Consider the following 23,249-nt stretch of genomic DNA (forward strand, 5'->3'; position numbering starts at 1 on the left):
TACAGCAAAATCACATTTTTTCGTATTTTTAGAAACGTACCTTCACTACTCGTACATATGCCGTCAGCGTGGTTTTTGGCGCTTCTTAACGTCTGCTCCCATTGGATGATCACTTAAAATCACGCCATCTGACGGCTGATAAGGGGCGGTAACGCTTTCTCGCTTTGCCCCGAAGGTGAGCTCTGCCCTGGTTTCCCCTAACACCGGAAATACCATGTCAACAAATCCACACTGAAGTACGCGATTAGTCATGTAATTACACTGTCTGGCTATTAAAAGTGTTCATTGTATATCTGGACTTATGTTTGTAACTTATTTATTAATTTTATTCAAAATTCCTTTTAATATTGTTTAAATTAATTTCAGCGAAATCGTGTGTGAAGCGATCAGAAGATCGCACAACTCACCGTTGTTAACAGCAACCACGGTCAGATTACTGCTATTGACGCCTTGAAACGAACTTTAGTTGACAGAGAATGGATACATATATCATCAATGCCGTACTGTGACTCGTTAAAAGTCATATTTGTTTTTGTTGGACGATTCTATGTCAACACGTAATTCTCGCGATCGCACGATCAAATGCACGGGGGCCTTGACGGTGACTGGTCAGACTGGTTCCATGTAAAAAATAATACCTGGCAATAGCGATAGGGTAATTATTATTTTAAATATGTTTAGTAGAAGCTGCATCTAAATTAACAAGATATTGGAATATATTAATCCTGATAAAAAATTGTTTCAGATTCAATTTTTGCCGATCCTTGCATTAAAATCCTGTGAAGTTATATCATTGGGTGTGTCTTGACGGAATCACCGGTAGAAGAGCAGCAGCCCAGAGCACTTTGGTCAAACAAACAAGATACCAGTATCCGAACACAGGAACATTTAGTGTGTAACCCAACATATTCATATATGGATGTCTGCCAGGGAGCCCCTGCTGCGTGTGGCCCCTGGCCCCCCAAAAGAAGGGACCATTCAAGGGCTTGATCAAACATTGGAGGTACCACACGAAAGTAAGTGTAAATGAACTGGTTCATCTCACAGAGTACAGAATTGGCCACGCCAGACAAATCTTCCTCTGCATAAGGCCTGCCAGACACCCCCAGAGAGGGTCCCCAAATTTGGGCTGGGTTAAACAATGGAGGTACCACATGAAATCAACATAAAATGAACTATTACACTCTGCTAAGTATAAAATACCCATTGCCAGACAAATCGTCTGCTGCATAAGGCCCGCCAGACACCCCCAAATGTTGACCCTTAATGCACTCAGTGGACACTCTGGTAAAATTTGACTAGAGTATACATTCAAAGTACCAGATGAAAGTAAGTTTAGATGAACAGGTACATGTTACTGAGTACAACACGGCCCATACCTGACAAATTTTCCTCTGCATAAGGTCCGCCAGACCCCCCAGAGAGGGCCCCCAAATTTGGGCTGGGTTAAACATTGGAGGTACCACATAAAACCAACATAAAATTAACAATTGCACTCTACTTATTGCACAATACCTATTGCCAGACAAATCAGCTTCTGCATAAGGCCCGCCAGACACCCACAAAAAGTTGACCCTTCAGGCATACACGGGTAAAATTGGTCTGGAATATATATCGATTGTACCACATTAAGGTAAGTTTGAATGAACAGGTTCATATCACAGAGTACAGAATGGGCCACACCAGACAAATCTTCCTCTGCATAAGGCTTAAACATTGGAGGTATCACATGGAACCAACATAAAATGAACTATCACACTCTACTTATTACAAAATACCCATTGCCAGACAAATCCTCTTCTGTTTAAGGCCCGCCAGACACACCCTCACCCCACCCCACACAGTTGACCCTCTGTAATCCCAGTGTGCATAATGAAACATAGGAGGCAGAAGAGCATTGGACATCAGCTCTGAGAGTCAACAGATGGTCAAATTTATGTTTTGTTCTTAAAGATGGAAGGATTTTATTGAGATTAAAATCACGTATTTATAAAATCAGGTCTCTGAATACAAGTTTTGACATCATAGATTTGGCCTATCGTTGAAATGTAATGAAAATGGCATGAATCTGATTCTTGTGAATATATATCAGATCAGCTATGAAGTCCTCAAAGCCTGCTAGAGCCTGATACCTTGGCTATGGATTCCTACAAACCCAAACATGCTTAGGTAGTCCTCAAAGCCTGCTATAAGAATGGTTAATGACAGTCCCTAATACCATTTGGATATCTCTTGGTGATAATTGTGTTTAAAAACCTATGATCTCCGCTTATCTAGCAAGTTTGATCATCTAAAAAGCTGAATTCCGGCCAAATATGTCCATATTTATCAATTTTACATAGACGTCCTCTCTTTGTTGACGAGATACTATTGCGTTAGAAAAATCAACTCTAACTAATGCAATGTAAATGATTGGTTGCATAGTTTTGCTCAATCGTAGGCCTACCTTGTCGCACAAATTTAAAAATGGCTTGAAAGTTCACAAATACGTTCGTACGAGTAAGCTTCAGAAGAGGAACCAAAATTAATAAGATAAAGGTTTTAGAAAACGCTCTTTCTTTTTACCCTGCCGAGAAGGTTTCTTTCAAAAAGTTCAAGTCAGATCTCCTTTGTGTTGACATTCCTGCAGGTTATGTGTCATCAAGCATTGTTTTATCCATGCAGCATCCATTGATACAGTGAGCTAGACTAATCTCGATATCTCGATAGGCCTAGCCTTTGATATAAGTCTAATGATACCATTGCATTGGGTTAGACTTGATCTCGTCAACGAAGAAAAGACGTCTATGTAAAATTGATAAATATGGAGATATATTTGGCCTGAATTCAGATTTTTAGATGATAAAACTTGCTAAATAAATGGAGATCATAGGTTATTAAACACAATTATCACCCAGATTTTCCAGATTATCGTCCTAAAACATTTCCAAGTGGTATTAGGGGCTATCATTAACCATTCTGCAACACTCAACAACAAAAGTGTATGGTGTATTTTTCAAACAAGTAAAGTTTGGTTTTCATTATTGTAGTACATGTATGGAATCAAGTCACAAAAACGCAAATGCTACAGAAAAGCATGCATTCCATGTAAAAGTTGACTTTTATGCAAGCCCCATGCATTTCACTACCCAAGAATGGGTATAAAAACATGTGCGTTAACGGGATTCCATATGCATTGTTTAGCAACCACCACTCAGAAAAACAGCAAAATTACGCAATTGTTCAACATTATGAAATGCCACACTTGTCTGCGAGCCATTGGTATGCTTGAAGAAGGATCGAGTCAACTTGATGTTGCAAGACAATTTGAAGTCCACAGAAACACCATTTGGTGTTTATGGCAACGTTGGCAACAGACGAATGCCGTCAGAGACCATCCTCGGAGTGGCAGGCCACTCGTAACCAATAATCGACAAGACAACTGGATTCGAACAACACACCTACGAAATCCATTCAGGCCAGCAACAGTGACTGCAAGAAGCATCCCTGGCCTTCGACGAATATCTTCACAAACCGTACGCCGACGCCTCAGATGTGCAGGGATTGTCGCCAGAAGACCCGCCGGATGTCCCATTTTGACAGGAAACCACCGTCAAGCACGTCTACAGTGGTGCAGGCAGTGTCTACGCTGGACGGTCATACAGTGAGGACAAATTCTATTCACTGACGAGTCTCGTTTTCACCTCAGCCACAGCGATGGACGGATTCGAGTGTACAGCGTCGAGGTGAACGTTACGTCAATCATTGTGTCATGGAAGAAGATCGTTTCTGGGGCGGCAGCATTTTGGTATCGAGTGGGATTACAGCAAGACAGAGGACCCGTTTGATAGTGGTAGAGGTAAATCTCTATGGACAGCGCTACCGCGACGAGATCCTCGGCCCTGTTGTTCTACCGTTTTTGCGTTGTCATGGCCCAGGCATTACCTTTCAACATGACAACGCCCGGCCTCATATTGCTCGACTTGTTCAGCATCTGTTCAACAAAACAACGTGAATGTCATCCCCTGGCCGGCTCGCTCCCCTGATCTCTCACCAATCGAGCACATGTGGGATGAGATGGATCGGCGCCTTCGACGTCAACCACGTGTTCCAAAGACACTCCAGGAACTTCGAAACATGCTCCAGCAGATATGGACAGATATCCCACAGGACTTTGTGCAGCGCCTGGTCCATTCCATGAGACGAAGATGTGTTGCTTGCATCACAACCAGAGGTGGACACACACGCTATTGATTTGTAAATTGACATTTTGGCTTGTTCATGTTTTTTTTTAATGAAATCAGAAGATCAAAATCTGAAGTCAGTATGACATTAAAAACCATTTGAACACTTACAGGAGTCTTTTATCTGTTGCAAACCGAAATTCATATTTGGTAAAAACATAACTTTGCATTAAATCTTATTCATTGTCACAGGAACTTTTGTTGTTCAGTATATAAAAATCATGGCACATAGCATCATATGCCTATCTGGCTTGTAGGAATCCATAGCCAAGGTATCAGGCTCTAGCAGGCTTTGAGGACTTCATAGCTGATCAGATATATATTCACAAGAATCAGATTCATGCCATTTTCATTACATTTCAACGATAGGCCAAATCTATGATATCAGTACTAGTATTCAGAGACCTGATTTTATAAATACGTGATTTTAATCTCAATAAAATCCTTCCATCTTTAAGAACAAAACATAAATTTGACCATCTGTTGACTCTCAGAGCTGATGTCCAATGCTCTTCTGCCTCCTATGTTTCATTATGCACACTGGGATTACAGAGGGTCAACTGTGTGGGGTGGGGTGAGGGTGTGTCTGGCGGGCCTTAAACAGAAGAGGATTTGTCTGGCAATGGGTATTTTGTAATAAGTAGAGTGTAATAGTTCATTTTATGTTGGTTCCATGTGATACCTCCAATGTTTAAGCCTTATGCAGAGGAAGATTTGTCTGGTGTGGCCCATTCTGTACTCTGTGATATGAACCTGTTCATTTAAACTTACCTTAATGTGGTACAATCGATATATATTCCAGACCAATTTTACCCGTGTATACCTGAAGGGTCAACTTTTTGTGGGTGTCTGGCGGGCCTTATGCAGAAGCTGATTTGTCTGGCAATGGGTATTGTGCAATAAGTAGAGTGCAATTGTTAATTTTATGTTGGTTTTATGTGGTACCTCCAATGTTTAACCCAGCCCAAATTTGGGGGCCCTCTCTGGGGGGTCTGGCGGACCTTATGCAGAGGAAAATTTGTCAGGTATGGGCCGTGTTGTACTCAGTAACATGTACCTGTTCATCTAAACTTACTTTCATCTGGTACTTTGAATGTATACTCTAGTCAAATTTTACCAGAGTGTCCACTGAGTGCATTAAGGGTCAACATTTGGGGGTGTCTGGCGGGCCTTATGCAGCAGACGATTTGTCTGGCAATGGGTATTTTATACTTAGCAGAGTGTAATAGTTCATTTTATGTTGATTTCATGTGGTACCTCCATTGTTTAACCCAGCCCAAATTTGGGGACCCTCTCTGGGGGTGTCTGGCAGGCCTTATGCAGAGGAAGATTTGTCTGGCGTGGCCCATTCTGTACTCTGTGAGATGAACCAGTTCATTTACACTTTCTTTCATGTGGTACCTCCAATGTTTGATCCAGCCCTTGAATGGTCCCTTCTTTTGGGGGGCCAGGGGCCACACGCAGCAGGGGCTCCCTGGCAGACATCCATATATGAATATGTTGGGTTACACAGTAAATGTTCCTGTGTTCGGATATTGGTACCTTGTTCGTTTGACCAAAGTGCTCTGGGTTGCCGGTCTAATATAGATTCCAAGAAAACGTGTGTACAGCTGATTGCTGTGTCCGGCTTAGTTTACGAGAAAATACACAAGGTAATCTTAATCCCTGGATATAAAACAATGCCTAGCAGAACACAAAATACAATTTAAACGGTAACTCAACATCTCAAATTTCGAATTTGTACTGACCAAGTTTCTTTTTTCAAAAATATTGAATCCGCTAGAGGAGGGTGCACATTATACATGGGTGTGCACTATACTCAAGAAAATACGAACGGCTAACAGAGTTTAATGTGGTATGTATGGAGACAATTCTCAGAAAGTTTGAAAGCATTTCATGCAATTGATTCAGAGGAGAATGCATTTAAAGACAGGTACCCAAAAGACCCTGTGAAGACCTTGAATCCAATATGGTTGCCAAACCACGTGACCAATGACCAAAGTCAAAGAACAAAAAATGTCAAGCACCAAAAGCAGCAGACACATCCAAAGTTTGCAAGTAATCAGACAAGCGGTTGTGAAGCAATAGGGCAAAATATAGCTTTAAGAATTACTTGTTTTTCAGTTATCTGTCCTTGGTCTTTGGGCCTACGGCCTTGGAATTTGTGTGGTATCTGGTACTTAAGTAACTGGATACACATACAAAATTTGAACAAAATCAAGCCAGTGGTTATTATGATAGCTATGGTACAAAAATCGGCGGAATAATAATAATAATAAATCAAACGATAACACTGGGACTCTTCTTCAGCCTTTCAGCTTGGTGACTCTTTAACAGTTTAGAATGTCTGAGTTTTCGGCAGAAGGAGACCAGGTACACATGAAAGAGGATGTTAGACTCAAGCGCCCCCTTACTTTAGGGGAATTCATAAAAGCATTTGGGATTCATAAATCTGTGTTCTGTGAAGCATATCCACATCACAGAGAAGAAATGGACAGGTACGAGTGACTTTTGGTGGATATGGCTTCGCAGTATGGTGGCTCTCTGTTCTATGAATATCACTGCATGTTTGCTACCAGGGCCGCATCTTTTGCCTCCAAAGGAATCATCATAGATTGGAGCATACTTGATACAAGGATATACACAACTGTCACATCAGGACGACGTACCCAGGCATGTAGTATCTGCCACAGTCTCACACACACGTCAGAGTTCTGCTTCTTGACGAGCAAGGACACAACATTCCACCCACACACACACACTCACGACTCACACGGACGACCACGCAATATCATCGAGGGAGACGAAGTGTGCAACAACTTTAACGACAGAGGTTGCAAAAGGGACGTCTGCATCTTCTCCCATAAATGCATCAACTGCCGTCAAGCGGGGCATGGCCAAATGGATTGCCCTAAAACTACCTTCCGTAAAGAGAAGAGTGAGTGAGTGAGTGAGTGAGTATGGTTTTACGCCGCTTTTAGCAATGTTCCACGGCGGGGGTCACCAGAAATGGGCTTCACACATTGTACCCATGTCGGGAATCGAACCCGGGTCTTTGGCATGACGAGCGAACGCTTTAACCACTAGGCTACCCGACCGCCACCGTAAAGAGAAGAGAAAGTGACTAGTAGCGTCCACGCCTATAGATACCAGGCACTTGCAGAAGGAATTACAAGGACACCCCGACAGATAGTTTGTGAACACTTTAATTACTGGACTGCAAGACGGCTTCCATCCACTCATTGAACCCGTCCCCATGACCAAATTTGAATGTAAAAAGAATTTCAGTGCCAGAAAACAAACGGACACAGTTACAGCAGCTGTTCTAAAGGAAGTAACCAATCTCTTTGTATCGGGTCCCTGGGATGCACCCCCATTCAGGGTGTTCAGAGTGAGCCCCCTTGGGATTGCTGAAGGAAAATACAGCAAGAAGAAAAGACTTATCTTGGACTTATCAGCTCCCCACAATTCTGAGGAGCCCAGCATCAATCAGCTAATAGACAAAGAGTTGTGCTCTCTCACATATGTAACCAAAGATAAGGCTATAGTTACTATCAAACGGTGTGGTCGGGGGTTGTGGTTATGTAAAATAGACATATCTGATGCTTTTAAGCAAATACCCATTCACCCTGACTTTTGGAAATACTTAAGCTTCAAGTGGAACTATTTCTACACAGGACTAGCTTTTGGATACAGGTCAAGCCCATGTATATTCAACTTGCTTTCTCGGGCACAAGGGTGGATAGCCGAGAATAGGTACGGCATCAAAAACATTCTGTGGTTATTGGATGATTTTTTTACCATAGACACTCCAGATTATGATGCTGACAGGACCATGGCTCTTCTATCTCTCATATTCAATCGATGTCGCTTACCCCTAACACACCATGAAACAGTTGGACCCGTACACGAACTGGAATACCTTGGTATTCTCCTGCACACGGTTAAAATGGAAGCAGGTCTACCACAGAACAAGATAGAGCAGATTTGTGAATTTATTCAAACATTCCTGGGAAAGACTACATGTAAAAAGAGGGATCTGTTGTCACTGTTAGGACATCTCAACTTAGCCTGTAAAGTGATCATTCCCGGTCGATCCTTTGTGTCTTATTTGATAGAACTTCACATTAGCAAGGAATGTAAGAAAGACTTAGAAATGTGGAAACTGTTTCTTTCTAACTGGAATGGAGTATCCTTCTTCCTCAATCGTCATACTACCAGTCAAGCCCACCTACAGTTGTACACTGACTCATCAGCAGCAGGGTTTGGGTGTATCTATGGAACACGATGGTTTGCTGAAACTTGGCCCTCTGATCTCCCTTTAACTCACACCACAGGCCTGTCTATGTCATTCCTTGAATTGTACACCATTGTGGTAGCAGCCATCTTATGGGGGCATGAATGGACGTGCAAACGCGTTCTATTTCATTGTGACAACCTTTCTACAGTTGACATTATACAGAAAGGACGTTCCAAATGTACTAAGATTATGAAACTCATGCATAGACTAACCTGGTGTGCTGCTACACATAACTTCATTATACTTGCCCAACACGTACCTGGAGCGAATAACTGTATTGCTGACTCTCTCTCCCGATTGCAGGTCGACAGATTCAGGAAGCTGACACCGCATGCAGACAAGGAACGACATCCCTGCCCACCCATCAACCAAGTACTCTGGGACTAGCGACAAGTCTAAATATGTTGTGGGAGGCAGCAGTTTGCCACCAGACAAGAGCTACATACACAACAGGATTTCAGGCGTTTATTCACTTCCTGACCATGTTTCAGTTATTCATACAAGCTGAAAAGGGGCTAATGAAGATTTCCTCCTGCAATTTGTGGCTTATTGTTTCAATATTCTCCATCTGAAGTACACTACAGTGAAAACCTACATAGCAGGTATCAGGTATGAATACATGTGCAAGAGTGTGCATTGTGTGTTCGACTGATCCATCGTCGGTCATACCAGTAGACTTCAAACTATACTGAAGGGATACAAGAAGTTGCAATCATCTCCCACTTTAACAAGGCTTCCAATAACGTACGACATTCTCAGGAATATGGTAGTTACATTGAGGAAAGGAGTTTTTGGACCTTACAACGACCTGATGATGGAAACTGTGTACTACTGCATTTTTTGGATTCATGAGATGTAGTGAATTCACTTGTGCAACTAGCTTTAATCCAGCTGTCAACATGTGCTTGGCTGATATCACCCTAGATCACAGTGTTCCGTGTGCAAAAGTGACGTTGAAAGTGTCAAAAACTGATCCTTTTCGTGAAGGCGTTGCGATCACCCTCTGTAGTACAGGTACACGCGCTTGCCCGTATACTGCCTTCAAATATTGGATACATGTGCGCAGGAAGGACGGTGCTTCGGCAGCTCATCCTCCGTTCGTCAATTCGGACAGGCAACATATCACCAGAACTAGATTTCTAGGCTACCTACGTAGTATTCTCGGAGGAATTGGTATCAATGGTGACTTGTACAACACACATAGCTTCTGTCGTGGAGCTGCTTCTTCCTGCAGTGCTGCTCAGATAGAGGGGCACCTCATCCAAACTCTCGGACGATGGAAATCAAACTGTTTTCTCCAATATATTGATGTATCATACTCCACACTGCAATCAGCTGAAAGAGCTGTGTGCATTTTATAATTCACTTCAGTATTCCCTTTTGGGGGGACATTTATTCAGTATTAACATTCATTCTCTTGGGCCTCAAAACATTTTCCCACAGGAGAAACTGTTTTGGCGCCCCCCCAAATTCCTTAAGTACCCGGCGTGCTAAGGGTAACCCTAGGACACAACCGGCGTGTTACTACTTAGCCCCAGGGTCAGCGGCAAACAGTCCTCCTAATTGCCCAATCCTGTATATACGTTAATAAAAACACATATTTTTCACATATTCTTTGTTATGTCATGTTTGCATAAACGGCGGTATAATAATAATATTAAATCGAACACTGGGACTCTTCTTCAGCATTTCAGCTTGGTGACTGTAACTTCTTTGTTAGTTGAGCTCCAGTCAAACGGATTAGTGTTCTGAGTTTGTCAGGGCCCCGGGTTTCTGTCGCATTGCTGAGATAAAGTGCTAAATCTGTTTCCGACCTCGTCCATATTCGAATCCCCAAAGGGTATATCTGTACCAACGCAGTCAAATGTAAGGAACTGCTTGTGAGACATCACCACTACGAAATTGACATGTGCCTGGGTGTCCCATGGAGTAGTATAGGTAATGGTGATTCTGGACTACTTCCACTGGAGCCAGATTTATATACCTATACCGCTACTACAAAGGGAATTTTTTATGCAAAAACGATGATGCGATTCAACGATCGTCATGAGTCGTATTAAAAGAAACATCAATATTTATTAATAATAAATAAAATTTACTATACCCCACGAGGATATTTGAAAGGTATTGGAGCAATACAAAAATTAGCCACTGCGGCTAAGGTATCTAAAGATGTGGCCAAGGATTGGTTAAAGAAACAAGCGATGTGGCAATATATACTTACCGGCACCGTGTTATATACCGAGGAAGAAGTTTGATATTTTTACTACGAATGAAGTTCATCAGGCTGACCTCTTGTTTCTTCCCCACGATAAGGTAAGACGCAAAACGTATAAATATGCTTTAACCGTAGTGTATGTGGCTAGTCGATACAAAGAGGCTGAGCCATTAACCTCGAAAGATTCAACAGAAGTAGCTAATGCACTGAGCCGCATATATAAACGCGGACCACTAAAATGGCCCAAGCTATTTCAAGTAGATCCTGGTCGCGAGTTTATGGGATCAATAACTAAACTGTTAACAAAGCACAATGTTGAAATCAGGGGTGGTGAAGAGGAGGCCCACCGTAGTCAAGCTATCGTTGAAAGATTTAACCGGACATTAGCGGAAAGTTTGTTTGGATATCAGTATGGTATCGAAATGAAATCGGAACGATTTAGATCACCTGAATGGGTGACACGATTATCAGCTGTTGTAACAGCGCTGAATAATGAAGTAACGAGATTAATCGGGAAGAAACCATCCGGTGCGATTAAAATGAAATCTGTGACTTCCGAATCTTCAGCACTGAGGAGAAGCAAAGAACAAAAACCTCCGGATAGAGGAGGTGTAAGATATTTATACCAGCCTGGTGAACTCGAAGGAGGCCTATGTCGCGCAACCGATCCGATTTGGTCTCTTAAGATATATAACATCAGTCGTTGAATAATGCTTCTTTATACTGTTCGTGTTTGTTATGCTTTTTTACCACATACTTCTTAACACCCTTAGCTTTTCTTATCTCTCCATTATCGGACTTCTTTATAGAATACATCTTAGGTCTTAATCCGACATACTCTGCTATAGGAGTCCCAGCACATTCATCCTTCATCTTACCTAACACCTTTTTATTTACTACGCTGTGCAGTGGATTATCTTCTAGGTAATTGCTCGTGTCGCACATATCTATTTTTTCTGCCATATCTTTATACACATCCTCGGTTTGTATTTCCATCAACAAAGAATCTGTGTCGGTATATAACACCTCGCATCTATCACCGTACTGCTTCTTAAGTTCGTTGTAATAAAAGTCATACATTAAGTGTTTTGACAAGTCAAGAATACTCATACCAACGTACACCGGTCTGTTGAATTTTATATTACTCTTCTGCATATGTAGTGCGGCTAAGGCGTTATCAAATATCTTGGTTCTGCTAAAAGCCGGACTGGCTATAAGTTTCCTGAGTCTTTCTTCCTCATTAGATCTGACTAGTTTAACATCAACACTCTTCCATAGATTCTCCATAGTTTTACCAAATACTAAATTATTATTCATGAGCTTATATAGATTCTTTTCAAAACCGCTGGTAGCTATCTTTCTTAAATCTGTGTTCAGCCTTATATAGGGCTCCATCCAAGGACTTTGATCAAACTTTAGAACTCTATGTATTTTCTTTAGTTTCATACCTAAGGCGACAATTTTTTTATTTCTTGGTTTACGGATGCGCCGCTCTTTCAAAGTCCAAATGTTAAAAAAAAATAAAAATGAAAATTACCCTTTTTTTTATTACCGCCGATATTTTCGACAAAAAGTTCAAACAAAAAAAAGATTACATTTTCTCGTCGAGCGTAAAGCAAAGGGAAGTCACTCTGATATTTCTTGCTGGGATCCTTCTCTAATACCATCATAGCTTGTCAACGCAAAGCGCAGTGGTGACCAGTTTAACTATTTCAACACTGTTGGCCGTTCAAAGCCACAAGTCACACCGCACGGTAGACCGTCCAAGTCACGTCAAAATAGTTTATAATTATATTAACCTACTTGTCACATCATTCATTTATTAAATCTATCACATTTCACGATGTCTGAAATACGTATTCCATTTGATTTTATCATTTTTTTTTTTATAGATTAAAAATGTATTCACTAGACACGATTTCCCGCAATGTTATTGAAAATATTCTCGGACACACTTCGAGAACGGGTCCTCATCGAACATGTCAAACAGCAAAATAAAGACATTTCACGTGCTGAAACGTCTTTATTTACAAAGTAATAAAATCTTCAAAAATATATCTATAAAAGTTGCCAAACTGACATCTTAGTTATTATTTCCAACTTTTCGTGCGATCGCATGTAATCGTCAGTCAAATGACATCTCGCCTTTCGTCGCCTCGATTTCTCGGCTCGGACACGATGTCTTAATGCCAAAATATATGCATAAGAAATCTTTGTCATAGCTCGTAACCTAGCTCTATACATCCATAAAGTTCCATATTTTTAATATAGATCGCGATTCCATGCTTAACCGTTCAGAATAACATGATTTAACCCAAACCTTTCGCCAAAGTCTGAAAATTACCGTTGCTGTAATTTGATTGGCTGCGTTAGGTCACGTGCTTAAATTTGACCAATCACGAACCTTGTAGCAGATTTTGTTGGTGAAACAATATAAGTTTTTTTAATGTATACTGACATGGCAGCCTTAGACGTTTGTGTTATTCATACGAAGCTTTGAAAACGGAGGTATTTCCTCATGTTAGTGAGCGGACAGCCACTATCATCGGGAAATGGGTGATGACAGATATTATTTGTAATTCTTTTTAAAATAACGTTCCAACAACGTAAACAAATGAAAATAAAAAAGAAATGGGTAAGTGGATTTTATGAATTCTTATATGTGGCGAAAAAATCTTTAAATTTGCGCTTCATTGGTCCTTAATCTGGACGATATGAATGTTTTAGCTTACATTATTTTTATTTAAAACAAATTTTATTTAGTTGTTAATGAATTACAGTAGAACACGGATATTACGAACACGGATATAGCGAACAAACGGATACAACGAACTGTTAAAAAATCCCTGATTTATCTCCTATATAATATCATATAAAATTTACGTATATAATGAACTAACGGATACAGCGAACTGATATCTGATCACCGACAAGCCTATTTATCACGATTTAGCGACGTGTATAGCGAACTGAGAAATCTCACTCAGTGTCAAGTGTCACTGAAGCAACATTACAAGCGACAGATGATGACGAGCATGATATCTTGTTTTGAGAAGAAACAAGATCACACGATAAGCATCCTGAATGCAATCGAGATGGTACATCGAGCGTGGCGGCAGGTTAATGCAACATCGATAAAGAACTGTTTTAGGAAAGGTGGCTTCGTTTTGACGGATGGTGTAGCTGAATCCGACAGTGAATCGGATGACATTCCCTTATCAGACCTCCGGGATGTATGGGCTGAATTAAAGAATGTCACAGACATTCCATCCGAAATGACACTCCAAGAATTCATAGACGCCGACCGAGATATTCTTGTTGCCGAACGTCCGAGCGATGACGACATTATCCAGTCAATTGTTGACAAGCGCGATGGCACTAGTCGAATGGATTCTGACAATGAGGAAATGCAAGATGGGATTGACTTCGTGGAACCAGCCCAACCCTCCTTTGCCAATGCAAATAAGGCGCTTGAAATACTAAAGCTCTTCTTGAATACACAAAAAGCAACAGACATGACCTCTTTTGACAGTTTGGCGGATCTGAACGATGCCGTGTCAGCGAAACGAGGCCAAAGTAAAATCACAGACTACGCATCTCGTATGTAAATTGAAAAATGATGAATATGTTTAAATTTTGTACATGTATTTGATAACAATCTTCAGAAAATGTTATGAATTTAATGTTATTAAATGAATGTTGTAAATTGATATTAATTGAATGATCACTGCTAATACAATTACTGCTGCAGTTACGTGTGTATTGTGTTTTGTCTTATCCAAGATGGCGGACATTTCCAAGCAAAAACGTGTTTAACGAACAACGGATATAACAAACTGATTTCTCTGGTCCCTAGTAGTTCATTATATCCGTGTTGTACTGTATTTAAATAATGTAATACACATAACTTTCATATTTATAAACAATAGGATTAATTAGACCTTTCAAATAGTGTATGGCCAAACATGTAGTAGCAAAGATGTTAATTTCAGCAGATAATTTCCTCGATAAATGTTGGTTTCATCTATCACACAAGAGTCTCTGGGAACTTGGTGTCACAGCAGTAATCTTCTGGTTGGCTGGTGTTGAAAGAGTTAAACGTTGCCCATGCTGCCAAAATAGCAGCGTCTTTCATGCATTTCCACCCATGACATGAATATTGTTATGTTGCCATTTGTGCACAAGCTGAGTGTCAGGGATATAATAAAATGTTCTTGAAAAATTGAGTTATTTGACTTTTGTTACGCCAGGATATTTTTTTTCATACCTACCTAACTTTTTAGGACAAAATTCAAGTAAAAAAAAATGTGAGAGGTTTTTTTGTTGTTTTTTTAAATTGGCCTGCCTCACTTTTGAAATGAGTTTGAAATCCGTAAACCAAGAAATAAAAAAAGTGTCGCCTAACGATAGATATAACTGGAGATTTCTGTAGTGAACTATATATTTTGTTTTTCTACGTTAGCTAACCTTGTATTACCCATCAAGGAGTGTTGATATTCCGACATCCAATCTTTATTAACCATTAATCTTTCAGGAGCTTGTGGATAACTGTTATGATCTTTATGTAATGATTTTGGATATTCCAAGTCAACTTCTAGTATGTACCCTTTATCAGAATCTGAGGAGATATCATTCACTTCAATATCATTCACATTGACCCACTCAAAACCACTCATGGGTAAAGGTTGACTTATAGCCCATCCGTACAAATTGTTGTCGTCGAGATAAAATACATGCGTGTCGGGTTTACTCGGATCATATCCTTCCACTAATTTATTATTAGCCTTAGAATACCTTTTTGCTACCATTGATATGCCACCTCTTAATCCTTTCACAATAAACAAGTGCATATCGTAATCTGTGAGTAATTTTAGTTCTACACCGGTCTTCTTCAACAATGCATCCCACGATAGTCCGGGACTGGAAAAGTACCATGTCTGGATCCAAGCCGTATTGTTTTAAACATGTCTTTCTAAATATCTCGAATATATCTGCGAGTAACAGTACATCGTTTTTTAAGTACAGATCGTGATAATTGCCTAAATTCTTACAACCTAATTCATCCCACACCGTCAGAGCATGTTCATAATCGGCATCTGTTATTTTAGATTCTGTTAAGTTACTATAGAATGATTCAAGGGGTGGTAATTTAGTTTCATTGAATCTAGACCAATCATCCATATATTCGTAAGGATATACACCTTTTCTCAACAACAAATGACGAGTTAACCGATCAGTATATTGATTTGTTATTGCAAAGTCATCGGGATTGTTCGCATTAGCTAAATTGTCCAGGGAAGATAACAGAAACTGTACAGAGTCTATGAATCTAAGCCCATTACTTTGCTTTATTCTGGCTTTCCCATCCTTGTCCGTATAATGTTTAGTTTTAGTCATCGAGAATGATATGTATTTTTCCATATTATTAGGAATACACGTTAAGCCACCGTCAGTCTTTGAGATAGCTTGCATGATGAGATGTGAATCATATCCTCTGAGGTTATGAAATACAACGGGGATAGGTATTGTTTGAGAATTCATTTTTAGTTTCAAGTTACACTCATTATGCGCGGCTCCCGATAATTACACATGATGTGGCAATGATCTCTTACAGAATCCCCATTCAGAGGTTTATTACAAACATGACAACTAGTTGACTTCTTATAGGCCAATCAATCATCCCTCGTCATACACATGGGTTTCTTACACGATAAATTTGTCCTGATTGTTTTCTCTTCGTTTTGTAGATATTCTAGGAACTTTCCCGCTGCATCAGGACCTCTGTAAATCACGGGCGGGTTTGTTTTCCCATCATACCTTACAACTATATATCCAAACCCACAAGGAATATGATCTTGAGTTTTATACGTAAAACTGTCTTGATATCTTCGGACTGTATTTTCTATAGGTTTGATAAGTGCTTCGAAGTCAGCATAAATTACGTACAGTACTGGCATTTGATTACAATAATGTTCAAATTTTATTATATTTTTCACCTCTTTAGGCATATCGATCCTGATAGCATTCTGTCCAACACCTCTGCCGTCTTCTTTATGTGCTTCTAATAGATTTGTCTGCTGTATCCATGAGGGCATCTTTCGCAGAAATATTTCTTTCCTGCATGTTTTGTTTGATCGCATAATAGCCTGTTTAAACTCTTTATCCATGTATAATGATATTTACCATCTTTTTCGATCAGAAATGAATTGATTCTGGAAATATGTTCTGGAGTGGAGCTTATCCTGTGTACAACAATTCCTTTAGAAGAATGTCCGAAAACATTTATAGCTAAATTATTTTGCTTTTCCACCTTATCCATTTGTCAGATTGGTGTAGGTTCGTCTATACCATCAAAGTTGAGTCCATCGTTTTGGGGATAGCTAGAAGGCCTATCCGGATGTTTGTCTACGGGGAACAATGCAGATCTCACATCATTCTGAAACAGTCATCGCCTTTTTTTTTCACATTAATTATGGCTTCTTCTTTTTTTTATGATACAGGGGTAAATCTATATAAGATCCACCTTTGAAAGGCATATTATTTGCTATATCTAAATATAAACTATCGATTTTATCCACACCCCAACCCGAACCTCTATTAGTCCAGCGTTCTAAAGTTTCTTGTATCCTCTGAATTGATGTATCTAATCATGTGCTTATAGTATCGGATTTGGTTATAACTTCTTGATTGCTCCGGAAATATGGTTCGGTATATTCAGTGCTATCGTCTGCGTTACTTTTACTCAATGATATTTTAATCGTCAGCTGGTATTTTATACTATTTAAATCATCTAACTCCTTGTTAATTTTGCTTGATACGATGGGCTTAACATCATTAACATCCATGTTGGAATTAATATCAATCTTCCAACCTCTTAGATATTTACAAACGCCGGCTGTGGGTACAAATTTTAACTCATCAACTGGTTGATTATTTTTATCACCATCATCGGATTGATTATTATCTAGTAAAGCGATCAATTCAGCTTTTCTCATTCAAAAAAATAACCTCTCAGCCCACTGTTTTTCGCTTGAGCTTTGAGTTCTCTAACAGTCTGGGGTTTGTTGTATTCCAAACCGAGTAAATCAATCAGTTCAGCTTTTCTCATTCGAGAATATCCACGTAGAACACGTTGCTTTGCCAAAGCTTTCAGCTCTCTGACAACATAAGTCATTGTGATATATAAATACATGTGAACTAATGTCTAATTGGTTTGAATTCTACCCAATCTATTTATCTCATTTCGGTAAGCCTTTTTCCTCTCATAAATAATTTGAAACCATTTCTTGTCAGCACCGTGACTCTAACATAAACAGTTACTACCTTTGACCCCAATCCCACATACAGAACACGAATAATTAATATGCCCTTTTCTAATTGCAATGGAATGGATTCCACAAAAATCCGACATACAGCTCTTTCCACAAATTTGTGATTGGCCCATGCGTATGAATTTACATCTTGATGTGCCTCTCGCCATTGTGATAAATTTACACTTCTAGTATCATTTGTCTAAATGCATGTCATCAGCCGAGTCCTGCCCAGCCTAACATAAGCAGTCAGCCAGTCATCGCTATTTATAGCTGAGTAGTCATCGCTATTTATAGATAAGCCGTCAGGGTTACTAACAGCGGAACAGCCAGTCAGTGCTATTTATAGATTAGCAGTCAGGGTTAATAATAGCTGATAAGACTCAGCCTGACATAGATCATGGCTTATGCGTAGTCATTGTGAAGCTAAAAATAGCAATGACTGATAACCCAAACATTATAAATACTATCTCGCGGTCTTTATGAGCCTCTGATGGTGTATAAAACTGACTTATTGTTGGTCTCTGTATTGGGTCAAGTTTCTTTCCATAAACCAGGAAGTATTCGTGCATGGCAGATTCAACATCCTTAAATGTTTGAATCGAATGTCCTTGCTTACGCAGTTTTTCATTAATAAAATCTAATCTTAATATCCTATTTCTGGTCCATTGTGACTGGGCTGCTTCGAGTTGTTCTAATTCTTTATTATGTCGTTTACGCTCCTCTTCAACTTCTTTTGCGTTTGATTCCCTCAGAGTAGAAAATAAATAATTACTCCCCGAAAAAGCTAGAGCATTAACAATAGCTCCGTCGACCATCATCGCAATTGTTGCCATATTCAAATGTTCAATGATATAAAATATTCAAATGTTAAATTACTTCATTATGTCTTCTGGGATAAGTCCTTGTTTGATGAGCATATCTTTTGTTGCCATTGCTAATCCAATATCAAGAACCATCATACCGATATCATAACCATTAAAATCTAGCTTGGGTGGTGTGGCTTAGTAATCATTTTAGCCATACGAGTATAGCCAATGGCCAAGCACCTGACCACCGCTGAATGATACGTCGGTTTACCAACATTTTACCGTCTGTAACTGGAGTAGTCATGTTTTATAACATTATATGGGGGCTTACCTCTAATTGAATCATTGTTGTGTAATCGGGGGTGACATCCGGTCTTATAAAACAACCATACCACCACTATAGCAACAACTCCTAGTGCATAGGGAGCCCAAGTTTTAATCGGACTACTATATTCAATATTTGAATTATGCATTAGTTTCGCCTTCCTCGCTAGCCCATCCTTCCTACCAGCTGAGATTTTCAAAGGATCCTTTGTCACTCTGGCTTGTGATTTCGCAATCGCTGGTATTTCCTCATTCACTTGTTGTGATTGTGTTTCCACAATCTGTTGTGATTTCACAATCAGGGTTATCTCCTCTTTCACTTGTTGTGATTGTGTTTCCACAATCTGTGGTGTCACTTGAGTCTCCATTATTAGTAAGTGGGCACTTATGTCTAAATTGACAATACCTAGCCGCTACTAAAGCGGTGGTTACCAGAGCTAAGAACATTCCATATCTATGATAAAACTCACAACTTACTGCGCTTATAGCGTGTTCAATGAATGGGTCTTTCTCGAGAGATTCGCATAAATACGGGCGATGTTCTGCCGGGATAGGGAGAAACGTAATAGCTACGATTGTGTATAGTTGTAACATAGACAACCCTATTGTTTTAGTCATGGTAGCTCCCAGTCTAGACTCGCAATGTGCGTACAGTTTTTTAATTTCTTCATCCGTCATGTTATCAATTTTTTCGATGGTATAATTTTCCCCCAAATATTGGGAACATTTTCCACCAGCTACCAAAGCCGCGAGTCTTTCTCTGTTTATCTAAAGATTTATCTGTATGTTCTTCTGCATGTTGATCTGGTTCTTTGAGCATTTGTTCGATGAGTTCATCACATTCCATAATGTAATGCCTAAGGAGATATTTAAGTCTAACATAATAAAATATGGCATATCCAATACAGCCCGTAATAATAAACTGTTGTGAAAGAATGAGGATTTCAAACCACATTATTACATAATAACCGCTAATGTTCAATTTATCGTATTTTTGCTATTTTTGCTATATTTGCTAAAATTTGCTGTATTTTTGCTTAGCAATTGCTACATTTGCTATATTTTTGCTATATTTTTGCGATATTTTTGCTATTTGTATGGTAATTTGATATTTTAGTTTGTGCAAAAACAGTACTTACTCGTTCATATTTAATCTACCAATTACAGGTCTATCACCTCATTACTTTTATATTCAACACGATTTCTTTAACTCTGTCACCTGAATGTGTTTTTCATTCCGTCTGGATCATGTTACAGTAATTACTTCCCACAATGCACTTCCAAACAGTCAGCGCATGCCCAGTAAGACGGACATGACGTCACAGTGTTTACCTTTATTAACCCATCAGCCCCGCACGAGGTTACTTTCTCCATTGTTGCAAGCCACTCAACCGTGTTATTCTCATATGCTTCGGTGCTGACATACGAGTCGTGAAGCCATCCGACCTCGGGATCATGATACTCAGCTACCCAAGACTAATTATGGCGGAGAGGAGACATAGACGAGCCAGAAGTCAGCGCAATCGGGTTAATGTTCTCGACTCCGCACAGCCCGAAGAAAACACGGATAGCCTCGAACCCTGCACCAATGCTGACACTTCCAGACGTACTACCGCAAGAATCAGCAGTCAACCGTATCTTACCGTGGCCGAGTTACGCAGATAACTGGCAGAACGGGGCGTGAGGGTACCAAATAATTGGCCAAGGAAAAGCTTGCTGCAGTTGTTACAAGAAAATCAACAACAACGGCCAGTAGCAGCGACGGTGACACCGTCTGACAGTTACGACCTGAGTGCCATTTCGTCCCTGGCGGCTACACTTCCGGGGGTGGTCGAAGCCAGCATATTTCACAACAGAAATCCAGATGCCCTTGTAAGTGGGACCACGCTACCCAACAGTGTTGTTTCGGACTTCGTGGATAATGGAACTCATTCCGTGTCGCCTGTACCTGTTAGTGTTGCAACGTTTACTTGCCAAGTTAAAAAACATGAAAGCGAGCATGACCAGTCATCACACAGTGCCCACCAATTACGCGGCTACAAGCCTACCGGATCACCACAGCCATGATGTGCCATCGGATTCTTTGCCCAACATTCACACTGTCGCTCCAGCGCTCAAGAAGATCAAAGACGGAAAGTATTGCAACCTGGCTTTGTTATTGATACCCGGGGCACGGGTGGCCCAGTCGTCTAAGGTGCCGCGATTTGCTGTGCAGAGTTGCGTCCCTTAGGCACACCAGAAACCTATGATTGTTGGTTCGAATCCCGGCTCGCCCCGATTATGTTTCTAGGTTTGTCAGCACCATACCCGTGCTCGTGGGTTTCACCGAAGTGGTAAACGTCATAGACCTGCATCACTTCGGGCTTTCCTCCTACATTAAGCTGGCACGCCGTGATATAACTGGAATACTGTTAAAAGCGGCGTTAAACCCAACTCACTCACTCACTCACTGTTATTGATACCCAACCAAGACACTCTAGACGCAAGAATGGCCGAATATGATGGCAATGTATACCAATTAAAAGGGGATGCTAGGTTAAATCGTACACACACTCTAGCAGAATTCATCCAGGCCTTTGGCATTTATAAGGACATTCTTTGTGACACCAATAACACTAAACCTAAACAATTGGACGGACACGAACAAACTGTCGTTGAACTGGCTACGTTGTATGGGGGCTCTGCGCACTATGACTACAATAAGTTATTTGCTGCCAGAGTGGCGTCTTATACGGAACAAGGATGCAGCATTCGCTGGGATATGAGGGACACACGTTTGTACGGGCTGTGTTTTTTGTTCCAGATCGTGTTCAATATGCCACAGCATCACCCATGGTACAGACTTGTGTCCAGAGCCACGTACTGATAAAGTTAGGCCTAACCTGTTCTCGGACCGAAGTGTCATCTCTGACAGGCAGGGGGCAACAGACAGAAACGATACCAGGGGACGACCTCGAGTTAAGTCAAACGGACGGGAGGTCTGCAATAATTTCAATCACCAGGGCTGTGCGAGAGTGAACTGTGCATATCTACATGTATGTCTCAATTGTCATGCCCCAAATCAGGGACAGGTGAATTGTGCAAAGGCTCCCAAATCGAGATGGGACAACCAAGCTTATATAACCGGAGAAGAGGATGTAGGCACTTTAACAGTTCCACTCACTCCCATCAATGTTCAGGCTATACAGGCAGAACTTGCTTCCCATCCCCATCCTCCATTTGCAACATATCTCGTCAACGGCTTGCAACATGGCTTCAACCCCTTACTGTCGGATGTTCCACAGTCCACAACAGAATGTAAAAACAATCGTAGTGCTACATTGGATCCAATAGTAGTGACAAAGGCAGTGCAAACAGAAGTCGATAAAGGGTATGTTAAAGGACCATTCCAGCGGGCTCCATACCCTGTGTACAGAATTAACCCCTTAGGAGTTGCCACTGGCAAGTACTCGATGAAGAAGAGGTTAATCCTTGATCTGTCAGCCCCACATGACTTGGAACATACCGCTAGTATCAATGATCTCATTAGTAAAGAATCCGCTTCACTCTCTTATGTGACCATAGACAATGCTATTGCAGTTATTAAGTAACTGGGACATGGTGCACAGATGTGTAAGGTGGACATAACCGACGCGTTCTAACAGATTCCGCTGCACCCCAGGTACTGACCGTTCTTTGGTTTCCGATGGGATGATAGTTACTACTTCTACACTAGATTGGCGTTCGAGTGCAGATCGAGTCCAAAGATATTCGATACCCTATCACAAGCCGTGTGCTGGATGTTGCAATACAACTACGGCGTGAGAAACATTCTGCATCTGTTAGATGATTTCCTGACTATTGATCCTCTCGGTTATGAAGCTAGCATAACTATGGATGCCATCTTAACCTTTTTCGACAAACTACAAATCCCACTCGCGGCTCACAAGACTGATGGACCTGTAACTTGTCTAGAATATCTTGGCATCATCTTGGACTCAGTCTCTATGACGGCGAGGTTACCAGAGAACAAGTTGACAAGGATATCGGATATGTTGAGATCATTTTCTACTCGGACTAAGTGTA

General features: G+C 40.6%; 2 protein-coding genes across 5 annotated transcripts in view; both read left to right on the plus strand.

Annotated features, from left to right (window-relative positions):
- LOC124110922 (palmitoyltransferase ZDHHC21-like) overlaps positions 1-23,249 on the plus strand; it is a 308,157-nt gene that overhangs the window by 20,513 nt on the left and 264,395 nt on the right. The gene's annotated exons all lie outside the window — the stretch shown is intronic.
- LOC124110924 lies at positions 13,568-14,609 on the plus strand. Its single transcript, XM_046470405.2, has one exon. It carries the CDS (start codon positions 13,765-13,767, stop codon positions 14,347-14,349), a length of 585 nt encoding a protein of 194 aa, XP_046326361.1. The 5' UTR covers positions 13,568-13,764; the 3' UTR covers positions 14,350-14,609.

This window comes from Haliotis rufescens, unplaced genomic scaffold (assembly GCF_023055435.1).
Source record: "Haliotis rufescens isolate VD_foot unplaced genomic scaffold, xgHalRufe1.0.p SCAF_2, whole genome shotgun sequence".
Lineage (NCBI taxonomy): Eukaryota > Metazoa > Mollusca > Gastropoda > Lepetellida > Haliotidae > Haliotis > Haliotis rufescens.